Source organism: Ovis canadensis, chromosome 1 (genome assembly GCF_042477335.2).
Source record: "Ovis canadensis isolate MfBH-ARS-UI-01 breed Bighorn chromosome 1, ARS-UI_OviCan_v2, whole genome shotgun sequence".
In the NCBI taxonomy this organism is placed as follows: Eukaryota; Metazoa; Chordata; class Mammalia; order Artiodactyla; family Bovidae; genus Ovis; species Ovis canadensis.
Genome location: NC_091245.1, coordinates 147511744 through 147534441, shown reverse-complemented (window position 1 = coordinate 147534441; position 22698 = coordinate 147511744). Strand labels below are relative to the sequence as shown.

At 35.7% G+C, this 22698-nt stretch overlaps 1 protein-coding gene across 1 annotated transcript in view; it reads right to left on the bottom strand.

Moving 5' to 3' along the window:
* The window catches only part of ROBO2 (roundabout guidance receptor 2), a 665634-nt gene that overhangs the window by 577502 nt on the left and 65434 nt on the right, over window positions 1-22698 (bottom strand). Inside the window, exon 2 of the mRNA XM_069578659.1 lies at window positions 19602-19928. Coding sequence (XP_069434760.1) covers window positions 19602-19928 — 327 coding nt within the window. The remainder of the gene's footprint in view (window positions 1-19601; window positions 19929-22698) is intronic.

Below are 22698 nucleotides of genomic sequence, written 5' to 3'. Positions count from 1 at the left end.
CCCATTCCATACAAACATTAATCATAGTTAATGAGATAAAAGCCTTAGCAATGTGTGACACTGGGTAAGTGATGGATCAGCCATCCTTTCATTGAACGTGCCAACAGCTACATGATTTTAAAGGCCAACCACCACCACTGTCCAGAAATGGAGCAAACTGAGATTAGATGCACTGCGCTGACCACAAACACTAGTGGTTTCTCCAACAGGACCTGAGGAGCTGCACGGAGAGCATTCTCAGTATTAAGTTCTCTGTGTCTTACTCTGCCACTCCTGCGCGCTGGCAGCCAAGACAGAACACTCTTAAACTTGTTTATTCACACTTGTTTAATCCTGATTCTACACACTGATTCAGCCTGTGGGCTTAAGAAGATGGATGAGAGAAGCCAGGGCCACGGAGGGGTCAGGGTCATGATGTCGCTAGATCTCATTAACTGCATCACTCAAGACACCAGTCACTCCAAAGGTCACTTCATTCGAGGACTAGGGTACAGGTAAACTAGTTGGATGAAATAAACAAATTTTTCTTAGAACTGACATCACATATGAAAAGAAAATCACTCTAAATTTGTTTTCTAGTCCAAAATCTATATATTTAAAGAAGCAGATTTTAAGAAATGAAGAACAAACTACCTCTAAACTCTCAAGGAAAAATACACAAATATTTTTAAAGCCCCTATAGAAGGCCAGTTAGTCCATGAATTAATAATTATTTTGTTGATTTTTACCAAGTAAAATTTGGCCTATTATAAATCAGTTAGTTTTAAAAGTGAAAAAAGACAGTTATCACCACAGTTAGAAAAATTTCCTGTGGTAGAAAAATTTATGAGGTACCTTATTTTACAGATGATACAAAATATCTGGCAGATGGACTATGATATGAAAACTTTTCCGAAAGAACACAATGTTAAAATTTGTAAGCACTTACTAAACAGGTTTGCAATTTAGATTATTCCTATTTCCTTAAAGCATGTGCAGGAAGACTGTTATAACATTTCTAAATGTTCTTTTAAATAAAGACAAATTTTGTTAGAGATTATATATTTATAAATTATAGATATTATTAATACATGTATAGTATTTTTATCTTTTATTGAATTATTAAAACTGAATCAATTTCATGGAGTGTCTATTATTAAAGTGACAGTGTTAAATTAAAAAAGACATAATGGGAATTATGATGTTTATTTCTCGTGGTATATTTTTTTACTCTACTCTAGTGTCCAACATTTCTAAAATAAGAATGTATTTATAGCCAGAAAAAAGAAAAATTAAAGACAAAATAATGCAAAATAAAGAAAAAGACACACAGTATAAAGGTTTCTATGGTAATTTATATAGGATGGCTCCAAAAAGAAGAGCAATGTTGTATCAGTCTAATATATGCCCGCTTAAATGTAATTATGAAATTCAGTCCAGTTCAGTCGCTCAGTTGTGTCCGACTCTTTGCGACCCCATGAATCGCAGCACGCCAGGCTTAATTTCATATAATTATGAAAATATCAGTAAGCGGCAAACATGTATTTTACTGAATATTTTTTACACTAAGTGTAAGTCAAATATATCTCAAAAATTAGTTTATTTGTTTCATATTTTCTTTTAGAAAAGCAAAACAAGATCCAATTTATACACTAGAAACTTATGTTTGTTTACATTAAACATCAAGATAACAGAAACACTTACCTAGAATGTATACAAATTTTCAAAATAATTTTATCTTAGATGCTTATTTATCCTGGATGCTTATTTGAAAAGAGAAAAATGACTTAATTACTTGGTGACTGCATAAATGTGGATCCATGATTAGTTAAATCCTCAAAAGATGTAGATGATTAAGGAAAATCTTCATTTTATCAGCAATATTATCAATTATTTGTTGCCAGCCAGAATTTGTATAAATTAAAGGTGAAAAATATAAAAAGATTATATTATCTGGGATAAGAAGAAAGGATTTTTTCACAGACTAGGGTAAGGGCCAGTTAAAAACACTGCTGCTAAATTCACTTGATATTCAAGATTGGCTCTTCTCAGTTACTAGAAGTCAGACATAAATGATATATTGGAAATATCTTTTTTAAATGAACTTAATCCAGTAACTGCATGCAAACGCTCTACAGAAGTTCAGACAGACTTTCACTTTTCTGGAGGACAAACGATTTAGTCTAATCTCTTTACTTTAAAATCAAGAAAAGAGACCCAGAGAAGTTAAAAGGTTTGCCAAAATCATAGAAATACTTAATAGAAAAAACTATTAGAGCTTGGTCCTTTCTGGGAAAAGAAATTTCCCAAATTATCTTTTCCCTACACTGCTATCTGATGAAGCTCGCTCCGGCATTTGTCATTTCGAGCCTGGTTCTCATCGGGTGGGGGCTTTGATTAAGTCAGTTCACCTTGCAAGGCCTCAGTTCTACATCTGAACCACAAGGTGGGTGACGGATCTCTAACTTTCCTCCAACCTCCAGCTTCTACACACACTTATTATGATGACCCGACTCACCCGAAGGTCACTTATTTTTTTTCCCCCTGATTTAATCCTACATCCATTTCTTATGAGAAAGCTTCCATTAATGCCCCTGTAATTAACATCAAACCCAAATGGAATGAATGGGAGATTTTCTTATGCACAGGATAAGGACCCTTAAATAAGAATGAATAATGATAATATTTCCCAGAAGACAACTATGGCAGCCCTCAAGTATGATTAACTAGACCACTCCTTGTCTTTCTCCACAGAAATAGAACAGTTCATTTGCATGTCATCTGATATAAAGTGAGATCCTAGCATATAATGGGTTATTACCACTGGGTACTTCATTAGTAAAGCTTTTCTTTATGATGTGACAGAAAAGAGAAAGACAAAGTAAATTGAGATTCTTACATCTCTATTAATGACACACACACATGAAGATTAGATTCTATCAGCTTACCCATCAATCCTAAAGAACCAAACAAGTAGTTAGGAAGGGTTTTGTAAGTTGACCTCTTTCTAGGTAGTCCCATTTAAAAGCAGGATTTTGAGAGAAGCTGCTTTTAAAAGAAAATCCTATATGAATATTAAACACAGCATATTCCTCCTTCTTTTAAGAATATTCAAAGCAGATCCAGGAAGAAAACAAAAATAAATTAGCCTTTCTGTCAAGTCACTCTTGAACCCGGACATGAGGGTCCTAGGGAATTATACGTTAGAAATGAGTGGCTGGATACAAAATGCAATTAATTTAATAGCTTATAATCTCAAAGGATTTCAAGATAAGATGTGTAAGACATATGCATAAGTGAGATTTTTCCAAGGACTCTTCATGAAACGTGATAATACTAAATTTAAGGAATCATTCCTACTTTATGGAATTCCTAGTGAATAAAAAAGTGATGAGACTAAATAAGTCACTAGTGCTTAAGTTTTGTTATCTTGTTTCATTATTATGAAGACTGATTTCCTTTCAGGGAAATATAAGGCAAAATTACAACAACATATATAGCTGTATGTAATTTTTAGGTTCTCTTCTGACCACATCATCATATTGGTCTCGATTTGCCTATACTTCTCTAAAATTCCAAGAACACATACTCCATAATTATTGTCTGGCATGCTGAGGCAAACCTGCAACATCCACGGGCTATGTGCTGTGCTTCGGCTCTCAGTTGTATCCAACTTTTTGCAACTCCATGAACTGTAGCCCACTGGGTTACTGTGTCCATGGAGATTCTCCAGGCAAGAATACTTGAGTGGATTGTCATGCCCTCCTCCAGGGAATCTTCCCAGTCCAGGGATTGACCCAGGTCTCTTGCATTACAGGCAGATTCTTTACTGGGTCCTCTTCTTTACTCAGTGTAACATGGAACAAATATATTCTCTCTTTACTATGACAGTTCTTGATGTGTTTGGCAGGAACTACCAAAAATGATCCCAACTCCTTCCACTTTTTCTACCTGCAACAGTATTAAATCCTTAATCTTTCTCTTCTAATAGTATTCCAGTTAACAGTGAATTTAAACTGGTACTCAAAACTATTAATGCTATTCCCCCCATATTTTTAACAGCAAAAAAAAAAAATCAAACCAGATCACATTTCTCAATCTGAACTACTAATGACGTTTAGAGTAAGAGATTTTTTGCAATTTTATCATAGACCCTGTTCATTAGGTCAAGTATTAGGGACTCTTTATTCTTAGGAACAGTCACTTCTCTCTTACTTTAACGTAATTTCCCTCTTCTCTCCCCTTCATTAAAAAAACCCTATAATTAAATGCAAAATCCATGATGGAGCAAAAATCAAAAATAGAAAAAGAAATTCTCAGGACTGCACACAGAACATAACACAAGTTGAATTTATTCATTCTAAACAGTGAATCTATGAATCTGAATAAGTGAATTTTAAGGAAATTTTACCATATAATAAAAAATATGAATTCATCAATGTTTAAAGCAAAACACTTCATATTTCAAATCATAAAATAAATTATTGCTTTTTAATAAGACATTTTATATACTTATATCTACTTAAAGATTTAGCTTATTTGTTTTAACCTTTTATTTTGAACTAATTATAGATTCATAGGAAGTTTTAAAGATAGTACAGAGATGTCCCCTGTACCCTAGAGCCAGTTTCGGCTCAGTGGCTACATTATACATAATGATAGTTCTATACCAAAACCAGGAATTTAACACTGGTGCAACGAATGTGCTTCTGTGTCATTTTATCACATCTGTACATTTGTGTAACCATCATCACAGCCAAGAAACATAACTATTTCATCCCTACAAAGATTACCCTCTTGCTCTCCCTTTATGAACACACCCAAGCCTCTCTCCCCACCATCTCTAAACCCGGGCAATCAGTAATCTCTTTCCATCACTATAAATTTGTCATTCTGAGGAGGTTGTATAGATGGAACCATAAATATGTGACCTTTTGAAATGGCTTTTTTCACACAGCATAATGCCCTTGAGAGCTCTCTAAGCCATTGTGCATATCAATAATTCATTCTTTTTTATTGTTGAGTAGTATTCCGTGGTATATACATAAGGTGGTTTGTTTAACCATTCACCTATTGAGGGACACTTTAATTGTTGTTTATGTTTATTGCTCTTACAAATAAAACTGCTCTTAAAGTTATATACTCGTTTTTGAGCAGATGTAAGTTATTATTTTCTCTTAGAAAAGTACCCAGGAGTGCAAATGTATGATAAGTGTTTCCAGAAATTATCAAACTATTTTTCAGAGTGACTGTACAATGATCTACATGATAGGTAGTGATAGCTCGTCATAATCTATTTTAATGTGCATTCCTCTAAGGCTAAGTGATTTTTTAAATCTCTTCAAGTGCTTATTTGCTAGCCATACATCCTTTTTGATAAAATATCTCTTTATATCTTATCACTTTTTCTAACTGGATTATTTGTCTCATTTAATGTTAAGCTTTGAGAAATCTTTATACATTTTAGGTATGAGCCTTTAGACAGACATATGTTTTTTGCAAATAGGTCCTCCTAGTATCTAACTTGTCTTTGTATCCTCTTAACAAGATTTTTCAGAGAATAAAAGTTTCTCATTTCAATAGTGCCAAATTTATTTATCTTTCTGGTTTGTGTTTTGGTATCATGTCTAAGGAATCTCTACCAACCCAAGGTATCAAAGATTTTTGTCCTATTTTCTAAAAGTTTTATAAATTTAAGATTTACATTAAAATACTTGGTTCATTTTTAATTCATTTTTGTATCATGTTTGAACTGTAAGTTGACCTTCTTTTTTTTCCTTTGAATATAAAATTGCTCCAAGTTATCACTTATTGAGAAAACACCTCTTCTTCCCTTAGTAAATTTTTAAGTTAAATATAAATAAATAGTTATCTGAAAGTCAAATTGACCAATGTTAACATTATGTACTGAACTTCATTTTACAATATACATAACCATGAGATAATGCATATTAATATGTTAATAACTTCCAAAGAACTGCAGAAAGTATTATAAGGGTGTCATTGCTATTATCATACTCCTTTCTCTATAAAACTTAGTCAAGTTATCTTCAGATATTAAATGACAGATGATTCTTCTTATAAATTGGATTCTTAAGCTCTAAGATGCTTTGGCCTGCAAACATGTCAATAAGAGCTGAAAGTGATGGATTTTCCTGATACTGATATTTGACAACTAGGAACTGTACAGAGAAAATCAAATTACTTGAATAAACTAATGAGCTCTCAAATGTCAATACGTAACTAAATAAAAAAAAAAAGAAAGCAAATTTTACTCTTTCTGGTGTTTGTTTCCTTTAGTATCCCATGAATCACAGAATTATAGCACCAAAATGAAGCTTTAGACTTCATCCAGCATTCTCATTGTATATATACAATTGGCTACCCAGTTTCTCGGTAAAATATCTAAAAGGAATGCTAATGATTTCTTCTGTTTGTCAAATGATTTTGTTTGTTTAAATGAATCAATGAGACTATTTAGCATGGTAGTTAAGAAAGCAAACTCTAGGCAAAGGCTGTCTGGGTTCAAATCCTGCTCTTCTTACTATGTAAAAATTGTTAAGTTAAAGTGTTGGGTTCAGATATAATAGAGATAAAATAATAAGTTGTTTAGAGAATTACACTAAAAATAAACCATGAATATAAAATACTTAAATTTTTTGGCATTTAGTAAACATCAGTGATTATTTTTACTAACTTTCCGCCTAGAAAATTCATTTCACCTGGTCCATTATTCTCAGCAAATCAACCTTTCTTTCGTCTCAATTTTCACATGTTTAAGCATTCCTCACTCTAAGTCTTACATTTTATACCACTGTTGGGCACTCTGTGATGGCATGAATCATGCCCTGTTCTGGTTTTTGTGCTTAAAATAAAAACCACAGCTATCACAAAATATACCACCTCAATCATTAAGTGTATAGGACTTCCCTTGTAGCTCACACGGTAAAGTGTCTGCCTACAATGCGGGAGACCCGGGTTCGATTCCTGGGTCAGTAAGATACTCTGGAGAAAGAAATGGCAACCCACTCCAGTACTCTTGCCTGGAAAATCCCATGGATGGAGGAGCCTGGTAGGCTACAGTCCATGGGGTCGCAAAGAGTCGGACACGGCCAAGCGACTTCACTTCATTTGGTCAGTAGTGTTAAGTATATTAACATTGTTGTGCAACAGATCTCTAGGACTTTTTCATCATATACACCTGAAACTCTATACCTATTAAACAACTCTAGTTTTAAATATCAGAATCCTCAGCAACTAGTTGAGTATGTAGAAGCTTAAAAGTACTACATAAAAACGTAGCAAAATAAATTTGCATCATCACTAGATCACAAACTCATTTCTTGAACTTCTGACAAATTTTACTTTGAAATGCCATTTCCTATACTTCTGGTATCAACTTAACTCATCAAATTAATTCAGCCTTTCCCTTTCCATACCTTAATTTGAAGTAGATATCCTACCTTCACACTTTTCCATATTCTAATTCACCTTTACTGCCTTTAATATACCTTGCATATCTTATAAATAACATTCCCATATCAAAAAAAAAAAGTTAAAGTCTCTCAGGTCTTCTAGTAAGGGACATGTAAGTTACTTAGTTTGGTTTTACTCAGTTGCTCAATCCTGTCTGACTCTCTGCAGCCCAGTGGATTATAGCCCACCAGGTTCCTCTACTGTGGAATTTTCCAGGCAAGAATACTAGAGTGGGTTGCCTTGACAGACTCCAGGAGACCATCTCAACCCAGGGACTAAACTTGCACCTCTTGTGTCTCCTGCATTGACAGGTGTATTCTTTACCACTGCACCACCTGGGAAGCCCCCGTCCAATTACTTCATGGCAAATAGAAGGGGCAAAAGTGGAAGAAGTCACAGATTTTACTTTCTTGGGCTCCAAAACCACTGCAGATGGTAACTGCAGCCATGAAATTAAAAGATGCTTGCTCCTTGAAAGGAAAGGTATGACAAACCTAGACAACATATTAAAAAGCAGAGACATCGCTTTGCCAACAAAGGTCTGTCTAGTCAACGCTGTGGTTTTTACTATAGTCATGTATGGATGTGAGAGTTGGACTATAAAGACAGCTGAGAGCTGAAGAATTGATGCTTTTGAATTGCAGTGCTGGAAAAGACTCCTGACAGTCCCTTGGACAGTAAGGAGATCAAACCAGTCAACCCTAAAGGAAATCAACCCTGAATATTTATTGGAAGAACTGATGCTAAAGCTGAAGTTCCAATACTCTGGCCACATCATGCGAAGAGCTGACTCATTACAAAAGACCCTGATGCTTGGAAAGGTTGAATGCAAGACGAGAAGGGCACATCAGAGAATGAGATGGTCAGATAGTATCAATAACGGAATGGACGCGAATTTGAGCAAACTGGGAGACAGTGAAGGACAGAATAGCCTGATGTGCTGCAGTCCATAGGGTTGCAAAGAGTTGGACATGACTTAGCAACTGAACAACAACAACAAGAATTCTAGGCCCTACTTGAGATGCTACTCAGTGGGCAATGACTTGAGTCAAATAGACTTTTCTTCCTGCCTATAACCTGGGATGACATGTTTGCTTGCAGCCTTTGGGAAGATCAACTTTTTAACAGGCTTAGTCTATCCAGTAAGTAACCATGGGTTATTCTGGGTGGCAGAATTTCTGCAAATACAAAAAAAGCAAAATAAACATCAAACAAGTCTAGACTCTCAATATCTGTCTATCATATAATCAAAGCATCCACCTCTCTTATAATCCTTGCTTGCTTCTGTGCAAGAGTCAAAGACACTATTGATGTCTAAGCAGTCCCAGAAAGTTAGTGCTAGGGAACTTCAGAGAGTTCACAGAAATCCTAAACAGGGGCCCAATATTATTTTCCTAGATTAATTCTTATAAAAACATACCCTAATGACAAAAATGTATGAGTACCCCCTAATTAAGAAAGAAGTGGTTGAAAATATTATTTTTATATGAAAATCTCCTAAGAGGGAAGCCAGTTCTAATGATTTAGAGTGGAAAAAATATGTTGATATTACAACTGAACCTCTCATCCTTTAGCAGTTAAGTCACAGGCTGTGACCAACTTCTCCAAAAAAAAAAATTTCACCTGCTGCTTTTATTTCTGTACTTCTCTTAAGAGCTTAACATATATACTGAGTTATGCATGGAAAAAGTGCAACCTTCTTTATGTAATTATAGAAACCTTGTGGGAGCTGCTTCAGAATTGAATGATGTGTGTATTATAATTATCAGAAACAAATTCAATCTAAAGAATAAAAATTGGAAACCTGTCATTCTGACGAAACACATATCTTGAGCAGAAAAGCATACAAGTTGCTGTAAAATAATTATGTTTCCTAACTACCATGTCAACCTATATACCTTTTCAGTAGAATCAACTTGAAATCAAATAAATTGGAGGTTTATAGGTGGGAAACCCTCCAAACCTTAAATAGACAACTATTGTGCATGTGTACGTGCTAAGTCACTTCAGTCATGTCTGACTCTTGAGACCCTATGAACTATAGCCTGCCAGGCTCCTCTGTCCTTGGGATTCTCCAGGCAAGAATACTGGAGTAGGTTAGACATTTCTTACATTTACCTTAAAAAAAAAATTTATGAGATTGAAAACAAGACCTGGATTCAACAGATCTTTGTCTTAATATACCTTAGTATTACTATAAATATTTTTGATGGTCATTCTATGGATAGGATTAACATGTTTACAGAGCTCAGGATTAAATTGGTTTTGGAAATAATCTTTTGAAGAGGACATCGAAATTTCTCTTTTCTTTGTGTACTTTCTTGGAATCAGAATTAATTTAAGCTAATTTGAGTGAAGGGCAACTTGAGACTTGTAAAGGGAGAAGGGTTGAATACAATTAATTCAATCAACAGAAACCTGATATCAAAATAGAGCATTACACTCTCTGAGTAGTTCATAAGTTCAAACATATACTCCAGGCATAGAAATTTCACACCTTCATTTGTAAAGATTAAATAAGAGACCTTTATATCAAATAATTTGATGGAGAATTACAAAATTAAAAGCCACAAGACAAAACAGCCCAAATAACATAGATGTGTGCATGGGACACACCTGTATCTTCTAACATTATTCTCTAACACCAAAAAAATGCCGTAACATTTGCTATTGTCTTTTGTTTCTAGTTAAAGACATTTTAGATTGATTTGTCTATGTCTATACATCCTTGCTTTATAATGCTGTCAACTGAGTTTACAAATTTCTTTTAAAACAGCCTCTTGGACCAACACTGTGGATACAAGGCAGTATGAGATCTGTAGAGCACAAACAATATTTTTATTTTTATCATTCATTTTCTTAATATGGTCTCTTACTAGTGATTACGCTTGCTATAAGATAAATGGCCTCTATTAATTTGCTAGAGTTGCCATCACAAAATACCATAGTGCCTGTGACTTAAAAGCAGAAATTTATTTTCTCAGAGTTCTGGAAGCTAAAAGCCTAAGATAAAGGTGTTGGCAGTTTGAGTTTCTTCTTCCTTGAAGACCGTGACCAGCTTCTGATTGTGTTCTCATATGGTCTTCCCTCTGTGCACACGCATCTTTGCTGTCTATGTGTCCAAACATCCTCTTCTTATAAGACCACCAGTTAGAACAGATTAGGAGCCACCCTAATTGCTATATTTTAGTTTATCTCTTTAAAGACCCAATCTCCAAACACAGTCATAATCTGAAGTATTAGAAATTAGTGGAAATTAGAGCTTCAATATGTGAATTAGGGGGCTACTATTTAGTTCATAACATGGACCAAGTATGTTAAGGTATAAGTAGTTTTTGGTGGTTGTCTGTGTACCCTCTCCACAAAATCTCTTCATTCTCTGTTGAAATCTGTAGAAATAGGGGCTTCCCTGGTGACTCTGACTGTGAAGAATCTGCCAGCAATGCAGGAGACCCAGGTTAGATCACTAGGTCAGAAAGGTTCCCATGGAGGAGGAAATGGCCATCAACTCCTGTATTCCTGCCTGGAGAATTTATGGACAGAGGAGCCTAATGGGCTACAGTCCATGGGGTTGCAAAGAGTCAGACACTACTGAGCAATGAACTCATATGAATAAAGTGATCATGAAAAAGCCAGTGGCTCCTCTATTGTTCTTGGTCAAGGTCTATGAAAATCAGTTTCACTTGACTAGTTGCTTCCCATACATTTAAATAGAAAAGTTTGCTTGTTTTAGTAAAGTTGTGTCATGAGAGCAGTACATTGGTTTCCTATTCCTGGAATTAATCAACTTTTATTGCAATTACCATTAATTTCTTATTCTAACCCTTCCTAGCAAATTAAAAAACATAGACTTTTATGATTTTTTGAAGGAAAAATAACATGGGAACAGGAAAGGTTATGTCAGTTATTCTTAGGAAAGATAATGTCATCTCCTGAGAAGCCAGAATATTCTCCTCTTTCATGACAAATAAAAAAGTGGGAGAAAGTGAAGTAAGATTCAAACAGCAAGATTATTCAACTTAACTGGAGCCAAGATCAACATGGTCTGGTAAGAAGTTTCACAAAGGGAAGTAATTTCAGAATTTATTTCATCAAATCATACCTACTTGAATTAAATAACTAGGTCAAAGACCTAGTTCATGACCACCCAGTGACTTCACATAATTAATTAGTTTATATTTTAATTAATTAAATCATATATTAAAATATGGACATGTACCACAAGGAAGTATAACATGCCAGCCAGTCAATAATATTTCATCAAATACTGACAATGTTTTATAGCTTTGCTTTATACAAAGAGGGGCGCTAGGTACACTGAATTCAATAACACTACTAAATATTGTTTTACCTACACTTAAAAGTTACATATAAGTTTTCAAAAAGTTAAGTTACCATATGACTACCCAATTTCACTCTTAGCTATACACTCAAGAGAATCCCCAAATGAAACCATAGGTCACACAAAAACTTGAAGAATATTCATAGAAGCATTATTCTAATTGACAAAAAGTGGAAACCCAAATTCCCATCAATGTATGAGTGAATGGAAAAATGTGGTATATTCACACAATAGAATATTATTCAACAATATAAAGAAATAAAGTACTGTATATCCTACAACAAAGATGATCATTGAAAACATTATACTAAGGAAAAGAAGCTAATCAAAAAAGACCATATACTGCGTGATTTCATTTATATGACATGCACAGAGCAGGCAAACATATAGAGTCAGATAATAGATCAGTGTTTACTTAGGAATACTGCAGAAGGGATCCAGGAGAATGAGAATTGGCTGCTAATGGGTACAGAATTTTCTTTAGAAGTGACAAAAATGTTCAAATTAGGTTGTGGTATTAGTTGCCCAACCCAGTGAATACACTAAAATAAAACATTAAATTGTATATTGTAAATGTTCAAATAATATGTGAACTGGCAGTAGAGCATGAGATGGTTAGATAGAATCACTGACTCAATGGACATGAATTTGAGCAAACTGGGGGAGACAGTGAAGGACAGGAAGCCTAGCACGCTGCAGTCCATGGGGTCGCAAAGAGTCAAAATGAGTTAGTGACTGAACAACAACATATCTCAATAAAATATTACTTTTTAAAAAAAGTTCTCTATGGCTCAGCCTTTTCTCAATTTATCTCATGTGTTTTTGGAACATAGAGGTATTTTGCCTGGATAACATTCATTTATAGCTAAAAGTAAAGAAAAGACAAAGAAAAACAAAAATTACATATTTATTAGGAAATATCAATGAAACAATTCACCTTGTGTTCGTTTTTAATGCCACCTGTGACTCCTGTTACTAAAGTCAGTCTACTTCTATAACCTTTCTTTCTTGTACAGATAAAACATCAATTTAGTTTGGATTTAAAGCAAACAGGATCATTATGTTTGTAGAGTGTTCCATAGCTCTGCTCTTCTAGCAATCTGTGACTTATAAATAATGCAAGACCTTTTCCTTCTCTAAATGACTTTCTTGAGGCATGAGTCTTCATACATGGAAACAAAAAATGGAAAGAAAAAGAGAACAAAAATGAAAGAAGAGAATAAATCACCCCACAGTCATGGAATTCCATCTATTTCTAGCTCCCCAATTGAATTATGAGAGAACATCTGTTCTCTTTTGTAGATGCATCAAAAGCCAAATGTCAAATATTTAGCTTTTTTTAAAAAATTTTATCAAGGAAAGGTAAATCGTAGCTAATCTGAAAAGTTGTTGTGTTTTAGTTTTGCTTTATAAGGGGAAGGAAAAAAAAGGATCGGTTTCTAAGTGACCCCTGACCTTTGAACCACAACCTTCTTGCCACTAAAGCGTTCAGCACCTCATTTAATCTCCCCTCTCTGCACTGGCTCAGTGCAAAGAAAAGGAAACGGAAAAAATAATCTGGGGACTTCATCAATTTTTCATGAATTTTCATTTAGGCCAGAACCCCATCTTACCCTGGTCGATAGATCAAGCTGCTGTCATATATTTACCACCTGGGGCTACAGCTGCCATCTCTAGGGGCTGCTACTGACTCAGCCTGCATCAGAGTCAGCCTCAATCTGTGTGAGGACCCTGCATGCTCCTTCTGCTCCAAACACAGGGAGCATCGGAGTTCAAACTGAAACTCTATCTGGACCAGTTACGCCTCAGCTCTCTTGGTGGTCCCATCGGAAAACTATGTATTAAATTCTTCGGTGCCCAGTGCCTTGCTTGTAGACCCTGCAATTCTGTTTTCTAAATATGTAGAAATCACATTTTTTTTTCCTGGCTAAAAACCTTCTTTGAGTTCAAGTGATTTAAAAAGTACTTTCTGGCTTTTTTTTTCCCCCCAAAGCAAGAAGATAAAAGAACAAATATGAGCAAAGTGATTCAAATCTCCACTGCAATGATAAGTTCTATATAGCTTTTTCCTGCATTATATTGTTCCCTTTCATAAACTGAACTATGTTTTTAAGAAAAAAACAAGAGAGAATAAATACAGTACGATAAAAAAAAAATAGGCTAACTTCCATACAATCAGTTAAGATGGATGGTTATCAATAAAACTGCACACTTCATGTGACAACAGGAAGCAAGACTGTTGAAATTGGAAATGAAAATCAAGATGAAGCAGAGACCAAAATTCCAGATTTTTTATCAATAATTATTTCACGATAAAATTTATAAGTTTGTTTGCTACTTATCCATATATTCTTAAGCACTTTATATACACTTAAATCCAGAGAAGGCAATGGCAGCCCACTCCAGTACTCTTGCCTGGAAAACCCCATGGGCGGAGGAGCATGGAAGGCTGCAGTCCATGGGGTCACAAAGAGTGACTTCACTTTCACTTTTCACTTTCATGCATTGGAGAAGGAAATGGCAACCCACTCCAGTGTTCTTGCCTGGAGAAGCCCAGGGACGGGGGAGCCTGGTGGGCTGCCATCTATGGGGTCGCACAGGGTGGTATATGACTGAAGCAACTTAGCAGCATACACTTAAATCAATTCTCCACTGATTTTGACCCTCTCCCCAGCCCCCGCCCCATCAAGAGAACATTTGATAGAACTTGGAGAAAGATTTTTTTGTCATAACTTGGGGTGCTGTTGTTTAGTCACTAGGTTGTGTCTTAACTCTTTTGCAATGACTGTAGCCTGCCAGGCTGCTCTGTCCATGGGATTTCCCAGGAAGAACACTAGAGTGGGTCACCAGTTCCTTTTCCAGGGGAACTTCCCAGGGATTGAATTCATGTCTCCTGCATTGACAGGTGGATTCTTTACTACTGAGCACCAGGGAAGCTCACAACTTGGACTGCAGGGGTCCTACTGGCAACTCTTCAGTAAAGTCCAGAGATGTGCTACACATTCTATGATGCACAGCAGAGCCCCTACAGCAGGGAATGACTCCATCACAAATGGTAATAGTGCAGAAGCTGGAATACCCTGCTGTGGTTCCTCATACCCAATTCAGAGCTGAATTCTTGAAAGAACAGGTACTTGTTATGAGCCACTCCAACTTCACCACCTACTCATTCTTCAGCTGCTGTACTTTCTTTCCATCCCTGGAGCCCACAGGTACTTTTAATTAGACTACCTTGTGGCACTTGCATTGCTAAATACTTCTCTTTCTTAAAATCACCTGCTTATTTTTTTTTGTCACTCCATTTCTCATATTCTATCACCTCAATACCTTCTCTGAGCCTCCTGCACTAGAATCCTTTCCTTTGCCTGCCATTAAATGTTAGGGCTCCAAACAATGAAAGTGATCTCAGGTCTTTTACCACTCCCTACAAACAGCTTGCCTGGGTATTCACATCCACATCTATCTACCTCCATGGCTTCAACTTCCATCTGGGAAAGACCTCTCAATTCCAGGAGCTCTTTTCTTAATGGAACATGGCATATTTTTACCTTGCTGTTATTTCACTGGTATGTCAAACAATGCAACCACACTGACTGCACTCTTCTATTCCCACTAGCTCTATTTGTCCTGTATCCGCCATCCCTTTCTATGGTAGGTATCATAATACACCTAGTCACTCCACCAAAAACATCTGGGAATTACCTTTATCTCCCAGTTCACTTCAGTTCAGTCACTCAGTCGTGTCCGACTCTTTGCGACCCCATGAATCGCAGCACGCCAGGCCTCCCTGTCCATCACCAACTCCCAGAGTTCACTCAAACTCATATCCATTGAGTCGGTGATGCCATCCAGCCATCTCATCCTCTGCCGTCCCCTTCTCCTCCTGCCCCCAATACCTCCCAGCATCAGAGTCTTTTCCAATGAGTCAACACTTCGCAGGAGGTGGCCAAAGTACTGGAGTTTCAGCTTTAGCATCATTCCTTCCAAAGAAATCCCAGGGCTGATCTCCTTCAGAATGGACTGGTTGGATCTCCTTGCAGTCCAAGGGACTCTCAAGAGTCTTCTCCAACACCACAGCTCAAAAGCATCAACTCTTCGGCGCTCAGCCTTCTTCACAGTCCAACTCTCACATCCATACATGACCACAGGAAAAACCATAGCCCTGACCAAACCAACCACAAACTGATACAGTTTGTAAGTATGATTCAAACTATTTCCTTCTTACAATCCTCACTGTTTCGTACAATTTAAAATCTACCATATACTTTTCCCCGAATGATTTTATAGCTTCCAACTCTACTCTGATTTCAATCTTCATCACTTTAACCTAATCTTCAATTTTCTAACATTCTCCTTTGACACAGCAAAAAGCCTAGATTTTATGATTTACCATATGACTATCTAATTCATGCTGCCCATCAACCTCATATCAAGCTACCTTCAGTTCTCCAAATACACAGTGTCTTCAGGCTTCCATTCTTTCCTTTAATAGACTTATGAATAGATGTGTCATAATTGAGCAATTATGCTGTATCCTAAAATATGAAGGCCAGACATTTATATGACCCATGGTGGCTCCCATCATTTTATAAAAATATACCTTGGTTATCAATAGTACTGACAGATCACAATGCTTTGACCTAGATTTCCATATTAACACATTTTATGAAACACACAAGGAAAGGAAGAATACTGATGAGCTAATGTGAAAAGGATCAGCAGCATATAAATGGATATTATTTGATCTCCTGTTGCCTCAAATGGCATGAACTGTTGACAGGGCATTAGAAGAAAGAATTTTATTCACTAGCTGAATCCAATTTAGAACCCGTCTTGTTCTCCTCTCTAAGTCAGAAGCATTTGTTAGCATTCCTCAAAGCTTACTGATTTAAAAAATAAAGAAAAATGCTACTTCTACATTACATGAAAAAAAAATCATGGTTTCAAATTTTCCTTCTCAAACAGTTTGATTCATTATTAATGACACAACTAGGAAAGAGAGAAACCCTTTCAGTTAAATAAAAGTGCAAGGTGCACGTGTGTTAGAAGCAATTTTAAGGGAGATAAGGCTCAGAAAATAAAATAAGTTTATAGCTGTCCAACAGAAAAGTGACTGGTTGATTTATATAAAATTTAATATTAAGAAGAAAGTTAAGGGTTAAAAATAGAGTTATTTGCTTTAAATAAGTTAACAGGATATATATTACAACATAGGGATTATAGCCCATATTTTATAACAACTATAAGTGAAATTTAACCTTTAAAAATTGTGAATCACTATGTTGTACCCCTGAAATGGCGATAATATTGCCCATCAACTATACTTCAATTTAAAAAGTAAAAAGCATTATTTGCTATTGAGTAGACAAAATAAAACTTTTAATTAAAACTTCTTTATTTTTTAATATAAAATGAGCCAGATTTCATTCGATTGTTTTTCCAAATATGGCATAATTATCTAAAACTGAAAATTAGAACAAACATGCCCTGATCCTGAATTCCCCATTAAGTTATGGTCTGAGTCTTAGTCATCCAGCCATCAGGGGTTTCATTCTATTTATAAAAGGAAAAAGATAATGCCTGTTACATTTACTATAAAGGGATCCTGTGGGGAAAAAAGTCAATAGAATTGACATTGAAATATTTTGATATGTTTGAAATGTTTCAGAAATAAGATAATTCAAAACAAAAATAGGCAGTTTGGAATATTTGCTTTCTTGAGGTCTTGGGTGTACATATCTCACTAAACTGCATTTAAACTAACTGCTTTTAAAATAAAGTTATAAAAATGAAATTACTTAGCTTTTTGTTGTTGTTGTTGTTTTATTAGCTAAGTCATGTCTGACTCTTTTGCAATGGTCTATAACCCGCCAGGGGATTCCACAGGCAAGAATACTGGAGTGGGTTGCCATTTCCTTCTCCTGGGGATCTCCCCGATCCAGGGATCTAACCTAATCTGGTACAAAATGGCATTGCTAGCAAAAGTTCTAATGCTTATATCTCAAAGTACTTCACAGAATAAATTAGGGTTTTCGAATTCGTGTAGTGTTTTCCTATTGGACTTACACATTTCAAGCACGGAGCGGGGTCCAGATTTCCTAGTACAAACCATACATCTAGATACTGGATGCTGAAGAGCAAAAACTTTCATTGAGATGGCTAAGTAAGAAATTGTATGATTTTTTTTTACTAAAAGATGCTTTCATACATAAACATAATGATATATTGTTGAGTATTTCAATACATATATATACAAGTTTTATAATCATGTGATACCATATAGCCTGTGAGTATAGTATCAGTTAATTGTATACATGAGACCATGAAATATTATATCCAGGACTCCCATTTCAGCTATGTAAAGAAAAAAAAAAAAAGACTCATGCCTTCTGAAATATTTCGGTTATCTTATCTATGAACACCTACTGGTACATGCAAGAAGTTGAAAAGCACAAATTTTTTTAAAACTCAATTACTGCCATCTTCTTCACAAATAATTCTTGATAAAATATTTCTTCAAAATAGAGAATACCAAAATTATATGATGCTGTTTAAATTGTGACACCAAATCCTCATGTATAAACCAGAAAACAAATCTAATGTATTCTGAAATTTGTTCTGGAAAACCATTCAAAAAATAAAGGTAAGCAGTCAATGGTCAAATAGATGCAAAGTCTTGATATATTGATTTACTAGTGCTATTTGGGCTACATGATTAATAAATAAATATAATATTAAGTGTCAAAGGCAGGACAAATCATTAGCTATTACTGATTATAAAATCTGAGCAAGATCTTCCAGTATAGGAACATTTTGACTATAAACAGAAATCACTTCTCTTCTCTAGTGCATTTTTTTATAAAAAAAATATAATTGCTTTTGTTAGTATATTTTCCCCTACGTGCCTTGGGTAATGATCTCTGAATTTACCCTGGAAGCAAAAGAGTTAATATAAACTAAAGAGTATATTCATTTTAAAGCTGCCCAATAAAAATTAGATATAAAAAATAATATGTAAAAATATATTAAATAGGTACATATAAACAGAACAGAAATAGGTACAATAATGAATTTATGCCTTATATTTGATGCCATGTTACACATAAACTCTTTATTTTAACATTGCCAATCATAATACTTGATTAGATTTCTTATTAAAAATTCAAATTTAAAATATGATCAGCATCATGGCTACCTTGCTTTAATATAATAATATAATACCCACACTCTTTCAATATATTCAGTTTAGTCACTCAGTCGTGTCCGATTCTTTGTGACCTCATGGATCGCAGCATGTCAGGCCTCCCTGTCCATCACCAACTCCCGGAGTTCACTCAGACTCACGTGCATCGGGTCAGTGATGACATACAGCCATCTCATCCTCTGTCGTCCCCTTCTCCTCCTGCCCCCAATCCCTCCCAGCATCAGAGTCTTTTCCAATGAGTCAACGCTTCACATGAGGTGGCCAAAGTACTGGAGTTTCAGCTTCAGCATCATTCCTTCCAAAGAAATCCCAGGGCTGATCTCCTTCAATATATTAGGATGGCCAAAAATTTGTTGAGGTTTCTGTATGCTATAATGGAAAAATCCAAACAAACTTTTTGGCCAGCTCAATAAATAATTCTATTGCAACACCTTGGCTATACATTATTTTGATGAGCTTTCTCTGGAGAAGGTACAGTAAAAATTAGTCCAAGTGTTAACTTCTATTCTTTAGGTATTAAGCACCCATGGGAATAAATCAAAGCTTACTAAAAATAAGTCAAAGTGCATGCCATTTATGAGATTCATTAAGTTTACTTACATGCCACTTCCAGAGATGCATTTCGACTCACTGCTTCACCAAGATAGTTCCTTGCAACACACACATAGCTTCCTTCATCCGGTTTACTTCGGCGCCCATGCACAATGCGCAAGAAGAATAAGGATCCGCTGGGCAGAAGCATCCTATGCGACCGGGGATCATCCTTGTCAGTCTCCACCCGCTCACCATCCTTGTACCACTCAATGGTGGGCGTTGGCCGGCCCTCGGCCTTACAGTTCAAAGTGGTGGGCTCTCCCTTAGAGACAATGACATCGGAAGGGTGCTCCACGATCCTTGGGGGAAAGTCTTCCTGGCGAAGACGAGATCCTACAAAACGTGACAAAACGAAGACAAGCTTTAATATTTCCTTATCTATAGCTTTTGTTTCACTTGGGTTCACATGGATGAAATTAAACAATTCAATTGTTCAAAATGCACTTACTACCATTTTATTTATGTTTCAGTCTTTTGTTCTTTATGCATCTCGTAAGTCACCCCAAGGTCCTTGTGGAACAAGACCATAGAGCAATAAATTAATATTTCAATTCTAATGAGTTAGGTTTAACATGTTCCATGAGTCATTTCAAACAAAAGTAAAGACAGCATGAAATTTTCTTTTGGAACCAGTAAAATGGAAAGGATACTAAGATGAGTCAGGTTAATTTCCTGTACTCAAAGGGCTTACTATTTACTGAAGGTGAAAGTCAAGTGGGCAAGTACCTAGAACAGACACATACAAACCATTATCACGCTGGCACTGTGCGATCAGAACTAACACAATGAAAGACTGGAACGTTATATACAAACAGTAACTAACTGCATTCAAGAGATGAGGAAGAAGCTTAACGACATAAATTGCCCACAACTGCGGAAGAAGCAAGCAGTAGAGCCAGGATTTGACCCTAGGTATCTCTGACTGAGGAACTCAAGTTAAATCACTATGCTGAAAGAAGTGTTGCATGGCAGTCCAAGAAACGCATTATAGGAAAAGATCTGGAAAAGTAATCTCAACTTTAACTAGAGCATAGTAAGAGGTTTCCCCCCAAAAAGGTAGCATTTAAATTGGGCTGTAAAGACAACCCACAAGATGAGAGAAAATATGTACAAATGAAGCAACTGACAAGGTATTAATCTCCACAATATACAAACAGTTCAAATAGCTCAGTATCAAAAAACAATTGTGACCCTATGGACTGTAGCCTGCCAAGCTCCTCCATCCATAGGATCTTCCAGGCAAGCACACTGGAGTGGGTTGCCATTGCCTTCTCCAGAAAAATGGGCAGAAGCCCTACACAGACATTCTTCCAAAGATATACATACAGCCAATCAGTTTTTCCAAAGAAGACATACAGATGGCAAACACATACATGAAAATCTACTCAACATCACTATTTATTAGAGAAATGCAAATCAAGATTACAATGAGATATCACCTCACATCAATCAGAATGGCCATCATCAAAATATCTACAAATGATAAATGCTGAAGTGGGTGTGGAGAAAAGCGAAACCTCTTACACAGATGGTGGGAATGTAAACTGACAGAGCCACTATGGAGAAGCATAAAAGTTCCTCCAAAACTAAAAGCAGAACTACCATATGACCCAGCAATCCCATGCCTAGACATATACCCAGAGAAAACATTAATTTACAAATATACATGCACCTCAATGTTCATGCCAACACTATGTACAACAGCCAGGACATGGAAGCAACCTAAATGTCCATCAGCAGAGGAATGGATAAAGAAGACATGGTACACATATACAAAGGAATATTACTCGGTCATAAAAAAGAATGAACCTGTGTCACTGGCCGAGAAGTGGATGGACCTAAAGACTGTCATACAGAGTGAAGTAAGTCAGAAAGAGAAAGACAAATATCACATATTAACACATATATGTGGAATCTAGAAAAATGGTACAGATGCTCTTATTTAAAAGCAGAAAGAGAGACAAAGATGTACAAATACCAAGAGGGAAAGAGCAGGGCTGAACTGGGAGATTGGAACTGACATAAATACACTATTATGAATAAAACAGATTACTAACAAGAACCTTCTGTATAGCATAGCGAAGTCTAATCTGTGAAAGGAAATCCAAAGAAGAGGGGATATATGTATATGCAAATATGACTCACTTTGCTGTAGAGCAGAAACTGACATACCAGTGTAAAGCAACTATACTCCAATAAAAATACTAAAAATAAAAAGTAAATTGGGTTGTGAAGAATGAAAATAGTATGTCAACAGAAGGAGAAAAACATTCACACCGAAGAAACAGCATGAGCGAAAGGACACAGAAATGACAGTGCATGCATAAAATAGTTCATAATCAGAGAGGAAGTTAACGTGGAAGGTGAGGGTGAAAGGCAGTCACATGGCCAAAGACAAGAGGGCTTAAAATAACATGATATGGAATGTGACTTTTATTCTATATGGCTCACTGATTTCGAGGAGGCAGTGACATGACCAACCGGGTATTAGAAAGATTCTTTAATTACAGAGGCAAAAAGACAGGTGAGAGTTACCTCAATATCCTAGAGAACAGTAAAAAAGAACCTGCCATTTAGAAACAACACTTAATGTAGAAAAAAGGAGGAAAGTATAAGGCACATCATAAAATAAACACTTCACAGAATTTGGTATTCACATGGTAAGAAAGAGTGACAGGTACCAATATCCTTCCTTTGACTACAGTGAAAGCACGGCCATTAAAAGTTAGAAGAAATACAAAGAGAAGGACCCATTTGGCATTTTAAGATGAAAATTTTGCATAATGTATTGTTTTGAATATTTTAATTTATAAAGTGTCAAAAGTCATTATTTGTGGAAAGTTGCTACCAGCTGCTACACCACCAGCTGCTGCGAATAATTCTAAAGGAAATGCTAAGACAAATCTGTCTGGAGATGTAATGATCATCTAGATATGAGCTTTTAAAAGTTAGTTCTTACAATGTTCAAACCACTCATCTAATATTAGCATATTTCTTCTCAATAAACAAAAGTAATCTTTACTCATCAATGTTATTCCAGTTAACTTTCAATATTAATTTGAAATTCATATTTTAATTTAATAAAGGGAATTTAATTTGGTAG